Genomic DNA, 17,089 nt, shown 5'->3' on the forward strand with positions numbered 1-17,089 from the left:
CACCACAGGAAAGGTCCTCTGCCCTAATCTACCTACAAAATCTCTAAAGGTGATGCTGGTGGAAGTGGGTAAACTAGAGCAGGGCCTGTTGGTAACGTGTGTGTATGTGTGCGCGCACACACACACACACACACACACACACACACACACACACACACAAATACAATATTGTTGTAAATGACAAAGGGGACAAAAATATATATGAAAATACCAGATTGCATCCAATTAGGTTGCTCCATTTGCTTCCACAGTGGATTTTCCTCTCTCTCTCTCTCTCTCTCTCTTTCTCTCTCACACACACACACACCCACACCCACACCCACACACACACACCCATGCTTTCTAAATCTTTTCCGGGGATTTCTCAACCCTTACACAACACTGATCTAGATGGTAACTGAACTGGATTGGTTAATAAGAATGGATGGGTTTTCTTTTCTTTTCTTTTTACATTGGAGCTTAGATATCACTTGCCTGCTAATGTGAATGGCACTGTTGTCAACTACAACACCTTTTGGTGTTTAATAATGATTAAAAAAAACATGTATTGCCAGTTTCAAGTGCCTTGGTATCTTCTACATTGCTGGAGGAAATGATGGGATCTTTACAGAAATTTGAACTTCCAGTAGCTGTTTATAAATGTTTACTGAAATGTTATAAAATTGGATGTTCAGGATCTTAGAGATGAATGGAACAGGGAACGACAGTGTTCCGTTCCACTCAATCTATGGAAAAACACTTTAGCACCTGTATCTAGTGTTTCTTTAGGCTAGAGACTAAACAAAAATGGATGTTCCAAGCATATCAGGACTCTACAGTGCCTATTTATAAAGAAATTGTGTAGTTATGATAGATGCTGGTGATGTAATGCTGATAACGCCTCTTTGAGGCATATGAAGTGGGAGTGTCCTGTAGTGTCTTCTTTCTGATGAGAAGCTGTATTAGCTATGTTTTGGAAAAATCATTCGTATTTGTGGATGTTCACACACTTTTAAATTATGGAGATGAACAGATGGGCAATGAAAGTGGATCCTGCAAGCCCTTATGTTTGAAAGAGACTTCAAGGCTGGAAGGATATGCACCAAACACCGGCGGTCTGAAGATCTTACTGCCCTTTCTACAATTAAACACCTATCTTATATTTGTCAATCTCATGCAGAAATCTATTTGGACATCTGGACTACTTATATTAATCTATACATTTAAGTCAGGATTGATGTGTTATTTTTTGTTAACGTGAGCTGACATTGTTCTTTTCTATTTTATTTGCATTAAATAAAAAAGAAAGAATATATCAAGGCAAAGTGCACAAACAAAACTAAGAAGGTTTTATAATTTGAAGCAACAAACTACTTTAAAAGAGATTCCAGTATGTATTCAGTGTAGAATGCTGTACAAGCAAAATTCCCAACGTGTTATTACAAACTGTGAGCAGATTTCATAAAACAGCAAAAGCAAAACAAAGGAAAAGATAACATTGGTGGGCTTTTCCTCCAGCACATCCAAGAAGGCTAAGCTATGAAACTGTGATGGAAATATTAGAGCTGTTATGCCTAGAAAAAAAATGCAATGATCATTTCATTCTTCCTGTCTTTTAATGCTCTAGGGTTTAGGAGACGAATAGGAGCAATAAGTTCACTTTGCAGAATTAATGCTGTAATTCTTTATCATAAGAGCAAAGCATTACCTCAATCTGATTTTTCTACAAAATGGTTCAAAGTATTTTTAATGATGGCCCTAATTTGTTAACACCTCCTAAATTATTAATCCCCCTTTATATTCAAGTAGTTATTGCATGTCATAACAATGTATCTATGCAGGGAAATTTAATAGTATTTTCTGCATATCAAGAAAAGGCTTGTTCTGCAAAATGCTATTAAAATTGATAATGAGCTAAATATTTGCCATAGCAAAAGCTGAAATTACTGTATCAATCAACCTGGGTGCTCTTATTCAATAAACAAAAATTATCACATTAACCTCCCCTAGTTCTAAGCCACAAAATGCTTCCCCCCGTGTGTACACCTAAGGCCTCAGACTGGTTTTCTCAGGCAGTTCTCTTTTGCTGTTTTCAACTGGAGAGAATAATACAAGCTTTTCATCACCTTCCAAATTAATCTGTACTATGAGATGTCCAGTAGTTCCCCCCCTACACTGAGTTATGATGCTGTTACTAAGAAGCCACAGCGATAAGCAACACTCTTGAAGATAACCTTTTTACTTTCAACCCAGAGAACACAACCAAAAATAAAAAGCATGTACCTGAAAACTGCCTCACTCTATAGCTTTTTTCTTGATTCCCAGCCCCCCCCATCCAACCTGACAAAGTGCATTCCAGGACCAGAGCACAAAATACAGAACTATAATCCACAGTACAGACTCTAGGTTGAATCAATAGCTTTCTTCAGCTTCCAAAAGAAAAACAAATCACTCCACAACTTCATTCTCTTTGTAGAATACAAAGATTCTGAAATGGCTTATTGCAAAAAATGAGTATTTTTATGGCAATATTTTGTTGCTGCATTAAGCTGATTACCCATGCCTCAGAATGTGGCCAAGAGGAATCAAGATAAAGCCTCAAAGGAAGAAATTCAACTGAAAAAGGGTCAATGCATGATGATCTGCTCAGCCAAATACAGTGGTTTATGAACTTAATCCGATCCAGAAGTCCGTTCTTAAACCAAAGCTGTTCTGAAACTGAGGCATGCTTTTTCTAATGAGGCCTCCTGCTGCTGGTGCCCTTCCACTGTTTGGATTCCGTTCTTAGACCGAGATAAAGTTTGCTAACCGGAACACTACTAACTTCTGGTTTTGCGGAGTTCATATACCGAATATTTCGTAAACAGGGCTGTTCTTAAACTGAGGTTCCACTGCAATTGTGTGAAACCTACTGCTATATTATTAGCAAACTCTACCCGAAAACCAGATCAGGACTGCATGTGCACCGTGTGTATAGACATAACAAGCAATGTAGTAACTCATGCTGACAAAACTCAATCTAGACCTGGAGGGTGTGGAGCAGCTAGAGATATTTCAATAAGGTGTTTTAACTGACCCATTAGGCAAAGCAGGAAAGCCAGAATCCTAGCATTTATATCAGTTCTTGTTCATCCAAAGGTTGCCTGCCAACTGCAAGAGCCAATGTTCCACAGCACTCTTTCCTTTTGCACCTGGCTCTGAGACTTCAAGTACAATCCCAGCAGGCAGCTCACCAGGTTAGATTCTGGAGCAGAAATGGAGACTGTGCAGGCCTCCAACATTCTTCAGCTCCAGCCAGTATGGCTGAGACTCCAGGATGAGAGAACTGTAGCCCAGCAATGTCTGAAGAGCCAGAGGCTCCTCATCCATGTTCTGAAAGGCTTCCTGGTTCAAGCCACAGCTTTCCTGTCAAGCATATTTATATATTTAGTTACAGCACAGAAATGTGAACCTGTGACATGACTTTGGGTGTAAGCCATTTCAAGCTCACTTTTACAAATTCGAGAGAGAGCCGATTGAGGATCTACCTTGCAACTACCCTGATTATTATTATTGCAAATGTGTTGACGAGGCAAGTTTGAAAGAAGGCAGCTTGTCTAAAGCCATGAGTGAGTTCATCAGAGAGACAAGAGTGGCATTTGAAATATAGGAGAAAAGGATAGTGTCTTTTAATGAAACCCACAACTCCCAGTCTTTGATTCTTTCCAATTTTAGCCAAACATACCCTGGATTTTCATATCTGGTTATGACTCAGAAGTGCCATGTATATTGTCTAACAAACTGACAGAAAATGAGCGTGTTTATGACAGTGCCACAAAGAGGATAGCTCAGTCAGTAGAGCGTGAGACTCTTAATCTCAGGGTTGTTGAGCAAAAAATCCCTACATTGCAGGGGTTGGAGTAGATGACCCTTGTGGTCCTTGCCAACTCTACAAGTCTATGATTTAATGTGCTTTTCTTGGATATACAGAATATTTAACCATGTTTCAGTAGGATCAAGAGTCAGGGCTCAGTCTACTTAATAGAACAAACACCCCCAGTGCTTTAAAAAGCTTGTGCTAAAGATTGGTAAATTGGTAAGTACGTCATTTCATTGTTAAAGCAGCGGTTCTTGAGATAATGCTAAAGAGCACTTCAGCATTCGATAAACAGAAAAGGGCTGTCTGAAAAGCAGTAAATTTATTTAAAAGCACATCATATTATTTTAGATCAGGGGTTGGGAACCATGTTGGCTCCACAAGTGGCCAAACCTCCATGTGTATGCAGTTTTGACTAATGCACATATTTTCCCAAGCCACTTCACTTTAATATAATGCATTTTAATGTTATTGTCACCAATATATTCATTTATATGCACACTTTGCCCTAATATATGCATTTTTGTAAAGGCTGTTTGACTGGAGAACTGCATCACAAAATTCAGAGACGTGCACATTACGAAATATGTTTGTGTTTCAGTTCTAGTATTGTTTTGGAAAGTGTGAAATAGGTAGGATCAGCTTTAAATGCAAACTGAATCAAATTTCTATCCTATCCCTAGTCTGGTCCAAGACAAGAAGTGGCATGCAATAAAGCTTGATGAAAAGGAATAATAGAAGAACATGGGAAAGAAGACAGATACAGGCGGGTTATGAGATGCTTTCTATTTATAAACCTTCAATTTGTGGCTTTGGGAAAAAAGGGCTGTGTGAGAGAATGAAAATGCATAAGAAGTTGAAGCATAACACTTCCTTTGAAAAAGTTCCTTCTATAACAACACATTCTGGAATTCCGGAATTCAAAGGCAGGGGAAATCACAGCTTAGGGTCAAAAGGGGTTCACAGTATCTTCACATTTACCACACGTGTTTTGGCACAGAGACTTCTAAATCTGTCCACTGCAGAACTATTCCCATTGCTCTGGCTTCCAAAACCAAGTGCAGTGTGATCCTAAGCATGTTTTCTCAGAAGTTGTTGCTACTGAATTCAAGGTAGCTTTTGTATCTAATTACATGGGGTTGCAGTCCCAGTTGGATTCAAGACCTCTAATATCGCTTGAACTTACTTTCTTGTAAGTTTACCTACTTAGAGTCACTTCATCTGCATATATTGTAAGTGGTTCACAACGAAGCATGGCAAAAACAACAAAACAATTTCACACACACAATAAATCATTATCCATTAGAGCTCCACACAAAGAACAACTCAAGAAAAAGTTTTATTAATTTGGTAGGAGTTACACTGAAGGGTGGATTAAGAGGCTATTGGCTTGGATCCTAACTTCCTGTGAATGGAACTTGGCTTATGGAACATTCCTGCTGGAGAAAAAAAAGGGGAGGCAATCCCTCCCTGCCCTGCAGCCCCCTTGTGCCCTCTCAAAAATAGCTCCAGAGGATTTCAAAAGCAGCAAGGGACACAGGGCCGTCTTTAGCATGTGTGCCACCAGGGTGCAAAGATCCACCCAGTGCCCCCAAATTTAGTTTAGCTCCCAAACAATACGTAACATAATATTTTGATGTAAGAGTTAATTTTGTGTGCACGGTGCTGTTGAGTCTGACAAGCACCGTCATTGGGTCTGACAAGCCATTGTGAATGACAAGTGCCACCGCTGGCGCGCCTTTGGTAAATGAGCACACAAAGTTGAAAGTCCTTTAGTGAAACAGTAGGTATACATTTCGGTAACACCTAAGTATATATGTATTTTGTTTTCTAGCTTGATCAAAATTATTTATTATTTCACAACAGGTAGATAGTTAAGAGCTTAGGCAGCTTCAGCAGTGGTTGCCCCCCAGAATTTGGTGCCCGGGTGCCCCACACCCCTTGCACTCCCAGGTAAAGACAACCCTGATGGGAGATAGCACTGGGAGCTGTTGGAGGGTATGGGGAAAATCAGTGAAAATAGCTTCCCCCACTTCTCCCAGTATTAGCTTCTACTGGATCAGAGCCTCCTCCATTATTGTGGGGAGATAAGGAGAGTCCCATGGACTGCAAGATCAAACCTATCCATTCTTAAGGAAATCGACCCTGAGTGCTCACTGAAGGACAGATCCTGAAGCTGAGGCTCCAATACTTTGGCCACCTCATGAGAAGAGAAGACTCCCTGGAAAAGACCCTGATGTTGGGAAGGATTGAGGTCACAAGAAGAAGGGGACGACAGAAGACGAGATGGTTGGACAGTGTTCTCGAAGCTACCAACATGAGTTTGACCAAACTGCGGGAGGCAATGGAAGACAGGAGTGCCTGGCGTGCTCTGGTCCATGGGGTCACGAAGAGTCGGAAATGACTAAACGACTAAACAAACAAGGAGGAGAAGATGAATTTAGGATTACTTTCCCTCATATTCAGAGAAGTGTGATACAAACAATTGCTATTGCTACCAATTATGATTTTTTAAAATGGGAGGAGCTGTAAGGACAACTAAGAATCCAACTCCATGTTATTATCACATCAGCCTGATTGTTTGAAGCTTTTGTCACATGTTGACTACATGGTAGCCATCATTGGGAAGAAAGTTCCCACATGATGCGTTTGTCACTTCATGAATGGCTTTTTAATAGGTCCTCTGTTTCTACTTTGAATCAGTTGCAAATAAAAGATCAATCTGCCATTAAATAATGCTTGAAACGGCAGAAGGCTTGCTGTTTATGTAAACTTATATCAATATATTTCTATCAAAAAGAGAAATGAGTATCAGAAAATAGAAATTGTCCCAGTCTTTAAATGCAAAGGTTAAAATATATTAATCACTGTCTTTTTTCATTTGCCCATTTCAGACATCTGTCAATAGGAAGATCTGATTTCTTTATCCAAGCTTCACAAATATAATATTAGTATCTTCAGAGAAAGATCTTGTCTGTGAGAGCTCCAATTTCATTGCCCCAACTCAATTACTGCATTCTTGAACTGAAATGTATTCATTTGTGGGCACTGAGGCAGCCAGTGGGAGGGTATTGATTGGAGTATAATGTCATGTGAAGCAGTAATGTCATGTGAAGAGTAAGATGAAAAAGTGTTTTCTGCTTAATGGGTTGGTATTAAGTAGGTGGGAACGGCTTCTAATTAGCCAACAATTGCTGTGTTTCCCAGTTTTCCTCCTTCCCCTCCTCCTGTCGGTCACCAGCTGCCAATCTCCCTCTCCCTTTTTGTGTGTGTGGAGTTCATTGCTCACTGCAGTGAAAGCCTTTGTTTAAAAAAAGAGGGCTCCCGGGGTCTCAGCTGCTGGGGTACAGCTTGCTGCCTGCGATGAGTAGCAACTGTCAGTTTATTTTATCTCAGCCTTTTCATCATTCTGCTGAAACTGGTCGAGTGAAACCACCTGAGAGACCTGAGGATTCAGTACCTGCAAGTCATTAGCCAGGACTGCTCAGCCTCTCCCCACACAGCAAGTCAACTGAATATAGCCTAAAATACAGTCCACTTTAACCCCATGTTTTCCTATGGACATGTGAGACTTCCACTAGTATCCTTCTGCCAAAGAGATAATTTCTTTAATGTCCCCATAATAAAATTAGTATGTAAAGGTTTTTCTAACACTGCATGGTACCTCACACTAACAGGGCTCAATATCAGCTTCTGAGAGAGTTAAACATAATGAAGTGGACATATGAGTTTTATCCCAATCTCTTTCATCCAAAATAGTTTCTGGTGTCTAGATTATGTCCCAAAGCATACATTTCACCGTCAATAATATCCCCATAATTCACTGTCCCATTTATCTAAATATTTTTTGTTCTACATTCTGGTTTTTTTTGGGGGGGGGAAGGGATTGAGGCACATGTAATTTAGAATGTAATTATAAATGGGATTTCCTGTGTATCAATATGCCTGTTCAATTTCACAGTCACAGAGAGCAAAATCAAGCTTAATTTGTATCATATATGTGTTTTCTTCCTTCTTTTGTATATGTATCTTTTTATTTGTCATGATTATCATTTCATCAAATTAGGTATGCATTTACAGCAAATGTGTACTGCGCAAGCAATAAATGCATAAATTCCCTTTCGCAAACCTCTGTTTCTGACTGTGGTTAAGAATCACAAATAGAAAAATTTTAAATTATCATCAGGAAAAAACCTTTGCAGTAGAACATGAACATGAACAACCTGTTGATTTCAGTACAAGTATTAGTAACTCTGTGGGGATTAGTTGCTTGGTGATTCCCATGTGCTGACAATATGACATTAATAGCTTCCCTGCCATCTCCTCTGTGGTTTAACATAACACTATAGGTAAATAAATGTGTCTAGCCTGTTGCTTAGCATCATAGTACTTGCAATTTTAAATGAACGCTACACATTGTAAGTATGTATTTTATTATAATTGTCAATAAATTAGGGAACGGGGTGATTTTAAGACATCCCAGACATATTTTGGCCCAGGTGACTTTACTTTTGAAAATAATAATATCCAAGCAATTTACATTTGCTTAACAAGGCCTTTTGGGAGATCACACTTTAGATAACCAGCTCAGTTGTTTTGGTTCATCCAATCTAATTTATATATAGTAAAAGGGGCATAAATAATATATATGTGTGTGTGTGTGTGTGTGTGTGTGTGTGTGTACATTGTGCATTCACTCCAACACAGTTATCATTAAATATTAAACATCACCCAGTATGCTCTGGGGCTGAAATACCAGGATGAAACCAGTACAAGGTTTGGATGTGGGCAGTAGCAGAATATTCATTATTTCATTCTTGTAAGGTGCTAGTCGGCTTCTGGGAAAGCGCAGTTGAAAATGCTGCCTTACTCAGAGTTCAGTCTGACCCTGGCTGATCTGACATCATTAGTTGTTGGCTATGGTTTCTTGTTCTAACCTGGAACATTCCCAGAGTAAAGAGAGACAGAAATGAAAGAGCTCGAAAACTGGAAATGGTGGCTGTCAGTCACTTTCCTGTATGGGTCAACCAATTCAGCATTATCAGTTCAGAGTTTCTCAAGCCTAGGTCCCCAGCTGTTGTTGGACTGCAACTCCCATCATGTCTAGTCGGCAGCACCAGTGGTCAGGGATGATGGGAACTGCACTCCAACAACAGCTGGGAACCCAAGATTGAAAAACACTGGTGTAAAACTATGGACCAATATATGAATGAATAAATTTATTACGGTCATAGACCAGAAGAAAAGAAAAAACATAAAAGGCAGCAATAATTTACAAGGGAATGATGGTGTCAATTAAAAGTTGTAAAATTATACATAAAAACAATACATATATACACACACACCCACACACACACACATATACATACTCATATATGCACTACAGTATATGTATGGGCTTAAAAAAGGGGGGGGGCTTATCCAGGGGTCAGATCTTTTACTTTTTTACAGCTAATGCCCTCCGCTTGATCGCGGCCGCAGAAAACTTGGCCACTTTCAGTGTTACTTCTGGGTTTTTATCTCCTAGTAGGATTTTCAGCCGCTGAGATTCAGATCGACCTGGAAATTTCTGAACGATAGGGGAGATAAACAGTAACCTGATATCCCCGTAAAGGTCGCAGTGTAACAGCACATGTGAAGCCGTTTCCACCTCCTTCAGACCACATGGGCAGACTCGTTCAGCATAGGGTGTGCCCTCGTATCTGCCCTTTAGTAAGGCAGATGGCAATACATCAAATCTGGTAAGGGTAAACGCCCGCCTATATTTTGCGATTTGTAGGTCCAGCAAATATGGGGTTAGATTAAACCCTTTTCCATAATCTTGGATAGCTGGATATTTATCTATCTTGCTCATATGGTCCTGGAGCTCTACATCTCCTATTCGCTGGCTCACCATCATTTTAGCCTTTTCAAAGCCTGAGGCTATGAGTTCTTGTGGGGAAAGCCCCAGGCCCCTCAATTTTTCATAAAGCGACAATCTCCATTTAGACTGGAACGGGTCTAGTAGAGTCAATGGAGCCACTCCCACTGGGAAAAATATGAGTTTTAGCCAGAAGTGAATCTTCAGGATCCATATCCTGGCATTAATAGGGAGTTGGCCTACCTCCAGCCTAATGGCAGTGTTAGAGACACAGGTAGGTAACCCTAGTAGGGAACGATAAAATTTAGTTTGTACAGATTCCAGGGACTTGAGTTTTTGACAATTAAATAACTGGGTGCCATACATCAATTGTGGAAGTATTTTTGCAACAAAGACCTGGGAGGCAGCAGGAACATATTGACCTCCTTTTCTGTAAAAGAATCTTATGATAGCTCTGGAAGATCTTTGCGCATTTACAATGGAATTCTTAATCTGATGGCACCAAGATCCCTTCTCATCAAAAATTATTCCAAGATATCTAAAAGATGTTACTTGCTCAATAGGTTGGTTATTAATTTTCCATTTATGTCGGAGTTTTCTCTTGGAGAACACCATAATTTTTGATTTAGTGTAATTTATTATTAGGTGTTCAGCTTCGCAATACTCTGTAAGAGCTCGTAAAAGTTTTCTTAGACCCACACAAGAGAAGGAAATAAGTGCCGCATCATCTGCGTACAAAAGGACCGGGATTGGTGTATTATTTAGATTTGGGGAATGAGTACTTGCTTCCTCCATCTTTCCGACTAAGGAGTTTATATAGAAGTTAAAAAGAATAGGGGCAAGAACACAGCCTTGCTTGACACCATGGGAACTTTGGATTTCCTTTGATAGGTTCCCATAACGGTCGCATCTAACACGGATCCGAGTATTTTCATGTAGTCTACGGATAAGAAGCAAAAGACGATGGACCAATATAGTGCCTACACACAAGACCAGTACACAGTGGGCTCATGAGTGCATTTGTACAGTTGTAGCTTGGTTCTTGAATGCCTTCGTACTCGTACATTTTGGCTCCTGAACACTGCATACCCAGAAGTAAGCGTTCCAGTTTGTGAATGTTTTTCGGAAGCCTAACGTCCGACGCAGCTTCCGCTTGACTGCAGGAAGCTCCTGCAGCCAATCGGAAGCTGTGCCTTGGTTTTCGAATGGTTTTGGGAGTCGAACAGACTTCTGGAATGGATTAAGTTCAAAAACTAAGGTACCACTGCACCATGTATTGCTGCCATCAGATATTCATTGTTGTATTCAACATTTGAAATAATGACTACAGACTTAATGACTATAGACCTGATCAGTGTGGCTGTTAATTCTCCTAACTTTCTCAACTCTACATGTGGCAACTCTAAGCAAATGTTACATCCAAGATATGGAAATATAGTGAGCCCAAAAGATGAATAAAGAGTCTCACTGCTGTGGACAGAATCCCACTAGTGTTCCATGCACAATTAGAACTAGCCTATTTTTCTTATGAATGTTGTCAGATCTTACAATGATGCCTTCAGTACTTTCAGCACAATCATTATGTCTACAAGGCATAATTTTTGGGGTAAATTTCAAGCTTTGTAATGTTATTTTTAGGATGTCATGGATACATTGGTTGCCAAAATACAGTTTAGTCTTTGGAGCAATAGGACATGTGAGCCGAGGGTGTCCTTCAAAGACATTTGTAACAGGCACTCACTCCCATTTTTCTTTCTTAGCAGAAGAAGCTAGGTGCTCTGTATTTACTTACACATGTGTAGCATTGTCTTTGCCACATATTAATATCTTAGTCTGAACTTGTGCAATTCAAACTTATTAAAGGGGAAATTGCCAACTCTTCTGGCAATTGCGTAGCATTATGCAGCACAGTCAGTCAACATGGGTGAGACCCTTCAAGTAAACAACAACAACAACAACAACAACAACAACAACAACAACACTCTTTCCTTGACTTGGGCTGGCAGCAGCTGTGGCATGCAGATCAGCCCAAGTCCAACTTGCCTGAACCAACCCCCCCGCAAGCCCGGATATTTCCTTTAAAATGTAAAAATCCACCCAGATGGACATGTTGGTCATCCCCCCCCCCCAGGACATGCCCGGGTTTCCCCAGATGTATGGCAACTCTACTTCAAGCATCTGCTTTCATTTACACAGCCTTTTCATTTCAACTAGCCATCTTGGTATGATTGAGTAGAAGGTTAAAATAAAAAAAATTCCTTCCAGTAGCACCTTAAAGACCAACTAAGTTAGTTCTTTATTTTGACTATGGCAGACCAACACGGCTACCTATCTGTAACTGAGTAGAAGGTTATTAATGTGATGCTGAATTTTGGTATCGTAGATCGTAGATCTGTGATCATAGATCTGTGAAGAATCTTACTACTGTGGCCTTAGTTCAACTAACAGTTGTGCTGGATTTTGGAACTTGCATGAAATAAAAGCTTTCACGTCCATCCCCCCACCTCAAAAAACCCCCCAAAACCAACTAGCAGCAAATCAGTAATCAGAGAGAAGTTTTAAAAAAATACTTCTAATCTTCTAATTTCCTCTTTTTATGTGCTGTGCCTATAAGTTCAGAGGGCATCAAACTGTTCAGGAAATATACTAATGATCTACCATGTAAAGACAAAGTTATAAATGAAGTATAAAAAAAGATGAAAGAAACTTTAAAAATGTATGCTGAACTAAAGAGACAAAGTATTTAATTGAAAAGTATAAAGTAAGTATAGGTGATGTTTTAATGCTCATATGGAAAATAGCAAAGGGGCAATAAATTGCAATTAAGACAAAAATGAGAGTAAATCTTAGCACTTTTTTGTATAATGGAATAATAAAAATGCCAGATATGCTGGGAACACTTAACTATACAACTGGTTATTAATTAAACAGAAGATGAAATAACAGAGTGCAAGAAATGCGTTTGAATTAAAATCATTCTTTATCCCTGTAACACTGCTGGAATACCAGGAATTTCTCCCCCACACTAACAACTGCAAATCCCCTTCCTTTTCTGAATAAGTACAATGCATTTTGGTCTGAAGCAGAAATTTCTTATTTATTTTCTCGCTATTGGCATCCAAACTGATCTACTGGTATTTTCCTAACACTCCCTCTTCTTGTCTTGTAGGATCGAATAGTTAATATGTCACCTCAGCAGCCCAGATTCTTCAGATTCTTTCTTCTTGGCTTCACTTTTAGTTGGCTGGCCTTTGCCTCAGTTTCTACAGCCTCCATGGCTAGCACCTGAAGCCTCAGTTTCTCTTCCTATGGGCTCAGACGTCTAGTGAGCTGTCTCTGTTAAAGCAGCTACGATGTTGTTTCTGCAATGTGAAGCTTAGAACTCTCTTGGATTCCCATTTAAATGGAAATGTTCCTGAGGGTTCACGGAGAACAGCTTTCAGTTTAGTTTCAAGAAATGAAACTACCTGCAAACAAGGTGCCCTTTTAGAAGGCATCATACCTCATCAGCTCCATCTACCAGCTCCATCTGATACGCAGGCTGAGACCCTACCTGCCCCTGGACTGTCTTGCCAGAGTGGTGCATGCTCTAGTTATCTCCCACTTGGACTACTGCAACGTGCTCTATGTGGGGCTGCCTTTGAAGGTGACTCAGAAACTACAACTAATCCAGAATGCAGCAGCTAGACTGGTGACTGGGAGTGGTTGCTGAGACCACATAACACTGGTCCTGAAAGACCTATATTGGCTCCTAGTACATTTCCGGACACAATTCAAAGTGTTGGTGCTGACCTTTAAAGCTCTAAACAGCCTCAGCCCAGTACATCTGAAGGAGCGTCTCCACCCCCATTGTTCAGCGTGTACACTGAGGTCCAGTGCCAAAGGCCTTCTGGCAGTTCCCTCACTGTGAGAAGTGAATTTATACGGAACCAGGCAGAGCGCCTTCTCAGTTGTGGCGCCCACCCTGTGGAACGCCCTCCCATCCGATGTCAAAAAAATAAACAACTATCTGACTTTTAGAAGACATCTGAAGGCAGCCCTGTTTAGGGAAGTTTTTAATGTTTGATCTTTTATTGTGTTTTTAATATCCTGCTGGAAGCTGCCCAGAGTGGCTGGGGAAATCCAGTCAGATGGGTGGGGTATAAATAACTAATTATTTATTATTATTATTATTATTATTATTATTATTATTATTTATGGGATTTCTAATTGAAGTGATACTATGTGTTAGGGACAGACACCAACCACAAGATACAATTTGGACTCTGATTTGGTGCTGCGGGAAACAATTGACTCAGAAAAGTGACTTACAGGCTATCCAATTTGGTTTCTGAAGCTAAATCCTGATCAGAAAATAAGAGCAATTAAAACATAGGGGGAAATCGTTAAAAAAGAATTAAGCATTGATAGAATTAAAATTTTACATGCACACATATATACTGTTACACACTGCCCCAATTTCCATGCGGTGCAAAATTCCAGGGGTTCCAGGCACATAACCAGGTTCATGTCTCCACAGAATGAGAGACAGCAAGACTATGGTGCCTTTATGATATATGGTTGATTTACACATATATACAACCTGGGCTTATGGTGGAGGGACTGACGGCAGGAGGGTCTTGCTTCTCCCAAAGTAGCAGCCTTGGATTCCAGCATAAATCAATCATGGTTCTATCTCCCAACCTGCAGCCTTGTTTCTACCTTCTAGCTCACATAACTCAACTCTCAACTCTCCTCTTTGTCTTTTTAAGGGGAGTTGAGGAAGGAGGGACAACTCATTTGTTATCTGACACAGAGCCACTTCCTTTGTTATCTTAATGGCCCATATTTAGAGGGCCATTACCTCAACAAAAATATTCTATTAAAAATTATAGACAAATAGGTCCAGGGTTTTTGTGCTGAGCACTTAAAAAAAATAATTTTTGCAAAAAAAGCACCTGCCTAACTTTATTATTTTTTGGGAAAATTTGCTGAGATGATTTCCCCTAAAATTTTGGATAGTTAGTTGCCGTATTTCCCTGCAATGGCCATCCTTACAATTTTGGGTAGTTAAAATGAATTTAGTTGATCTTCCCTATTGTTTTATGGACTATTTGCATGAAAATAACATACATTGCAAAGGTACTCCTAGGTAAGAAGCATGCTAAATTATAGGCAATTAAGTTCACATTTTGTGTGTGTGCTAGGCATCTTTAAATATGACTTCTTTTTTATTTAGGGGGAGAATGAAAAGGGATCTGCTTTCTTCCCTGTGGTTCTGTGGGCAATGGTTTCGTTATAAAAACAACAGGCATCTCAGAGGAGCCCCTGGGAAAGTAACCTGCAAAAATTCAGAAGAATGGTGCAAAGGCTTGTGTTTTGCTCACTTTCTGTGACTTTAGGTGTGAATTAAGTGCAAAACTAATTTGAGAGGAGTTGGGTGCAAAACTAATTTGAGAGGAGTTGATGTGGGAACAGGTGGCAATGTGGCTGAAGGAGCTGAATATTCAGCATTTTCTGAGCTAGCAGAACTAGAAAAGAGCACAGAACAAACATTAACAAGGGAATACATCACTTCAACATCCCTAGGAGAGATTGGATTGGAAAGCCTTCATAAAACAATCCCCTTCAAATTAGAAGCTAGACTTGTCAGTCACTAAAGGGCTCTCCCTCCTACTTTCCCTTACCCTGGTGTTTCCTTTATAGGGCAGGGGAGAAATGTTTGTTTTGGCAGACACATTCTCTACAGCTGTTTAAAACAGTCTGATCTCTGCAGCACCCCAAATCAGTCCAGTACAGCTTAGACAAACTGTCTGAAGCAACCTGCTGTGGTTCACGATTCCTCCAAATCTGATTCCTGCTTCTGCTATGTGTATGCCTTTGAGTGGAAAATGAAGAAGTGTCAGCAGTGCTTTGTGCGACACCCAAATTCAGTGCTCCTACAGCTCTTGTGCTCTACGCTCAGTGCTGGCCTTTGCCTCAGTTGTGCTCCCCTAAATCTGCCTCTGAAAGAACTGTTTAGATGCAGCATGTGAATAACTAAATACTTCTATACATTATCCTAAAAGGACCCATTGGCCGCTACAGAGTCATCTATAAGGCCTTGCAGATTCCAGCCGACAAGGTAAAATAAGAGGGCAGACCCCTTTTTCATCCTTATAATATGCCATGGAAACGACTGTGGTGAAGGCTACTATATGAACTCCCACACATATGCATACAAAGAGTTTTAGAGTTCTTTACCACTGCGCATTTTCCACTGTATATTTCCAGCACTTACATAAAAGCCATTTCATAGCCCTGCTTCCATATCAAAGAGATAAATATCTAAGGGTTCTATTCAACCTTCTGCAAGCTGCAGTGGGAGTTGGGAATCGCTTCAAACTAGGCAGAGGAATTTGTGTGTCAGATTTCAGGCGATTTCATGCTCCCACCTGCCACCTGCACAATCTGCAATGATTGGTAGGCCCTTACTACCCTCTGGAAAGGCTTTTTGGGGCAGAGGGAGATGCAGGCAGAGAAGAGAAAGGAAGAGAGACATTGTATAGGCTTGTCTTCTGCTCCCTGCACTGCTGGTTGCAACTGCTACAGTTTAACTGAGATTCACATGAGAAATAATACACTGCTGTTACATTCCTGTGAGAATGTGGCCTGGTTAATGTATCAAGAAAAGAAATTATTTTACCAATGTTTTCTAAGCTTGAAATTGTGATAACTTCAAAAGCAATGTCAGTGAGCTTCTAGCAAAGATATCCATTGGACTTGATTGTCTGTGTTTGTATATAGACCTATTTAATAATGTTTTTAAAAAAAATCTCATGCAAACACAAGTCTTACCTCCACCCAGGACAAAGTTAGTCCAATAGGATTAAACTCAGCAAGTATTTTAATAAAACTATACAAGAAAAATGACTTAACCATAAGGACAATGCAGCACTAATGCGTTTCATAACTACTGTCTTACCAACTGGAAAAGGGTCAGTGAACATGTCACTTCGGTTCTCCTTCCAGGCCACCAGGTATTTGATGTTGGCGTAATCTGCAGCTTCTGTGCGACTGTTATATTTCAGCATCATGTTATGAGCTTTCCCAATGCCACAATATACCTTTGTCTCGTTCACTAGAGCCCAGTCCGAAAGAGAATTTGCTGTATCAAATGCCTGATCAAAATACTCGCAGGCCTTGGAGTAGTTACCCTAATAAAAGAAAAGACAGGTACGTTCCAGTTTTCAAATACTCCAGCATTTCTTATTTTCCCCACTTGCAGCCTTTAAGAGGTTGCAGTTTGTTGCATACTGAATCAACAAAGTGGCAAATTGTCATAGATACCCTTGGATTTACAGCTTTACATTATTGACTCCATTTTGTACCATTTAAAATGGAAAGAACATTAAACAGCAGACCAATACTGGAAG

The 17,089-nt window shown here is 40.0% G+C and overlaps 1 protein-coding gene across 3 annotated transcripts in view; it reads right to left on the bottom strand.

The window, feature by feature from the left end:
• The window catches only part of TTC29 (tetratricopeptide repeat domain 29), a 111,850-nt gene that overhangs the window by 23,042 nt on the left and 71,719 nt on the right, over positions 1-17,089 (bottom strand). For all 3 annotated transcript variants that reach the window (XM_083520075.1, XM_083520074.1, XM_083520076.1), the window contains exon 11: positions 16,639-16,870. In XM_083520075.1, the coding sequence (XP_083376201.1) occupies positions 16,639-16,870 (232 nt within the window). The remainder of the gene's footprint in view (positions 1-16,638; positions 16,871-17,089) is intronic.

Source organism: Podarcis liolepis, assembly GCF_965112155.1.
Source record: "Podarcis liolepis genome assembly, chromosome: 9".
In the NCBI taxonomy this organism is placed as follows: Eukaryota; Metazoa; Chordata; class Lepidosauria; order Squamata; family Lacertidae; genus Podarcis; species Podarcis liolepis.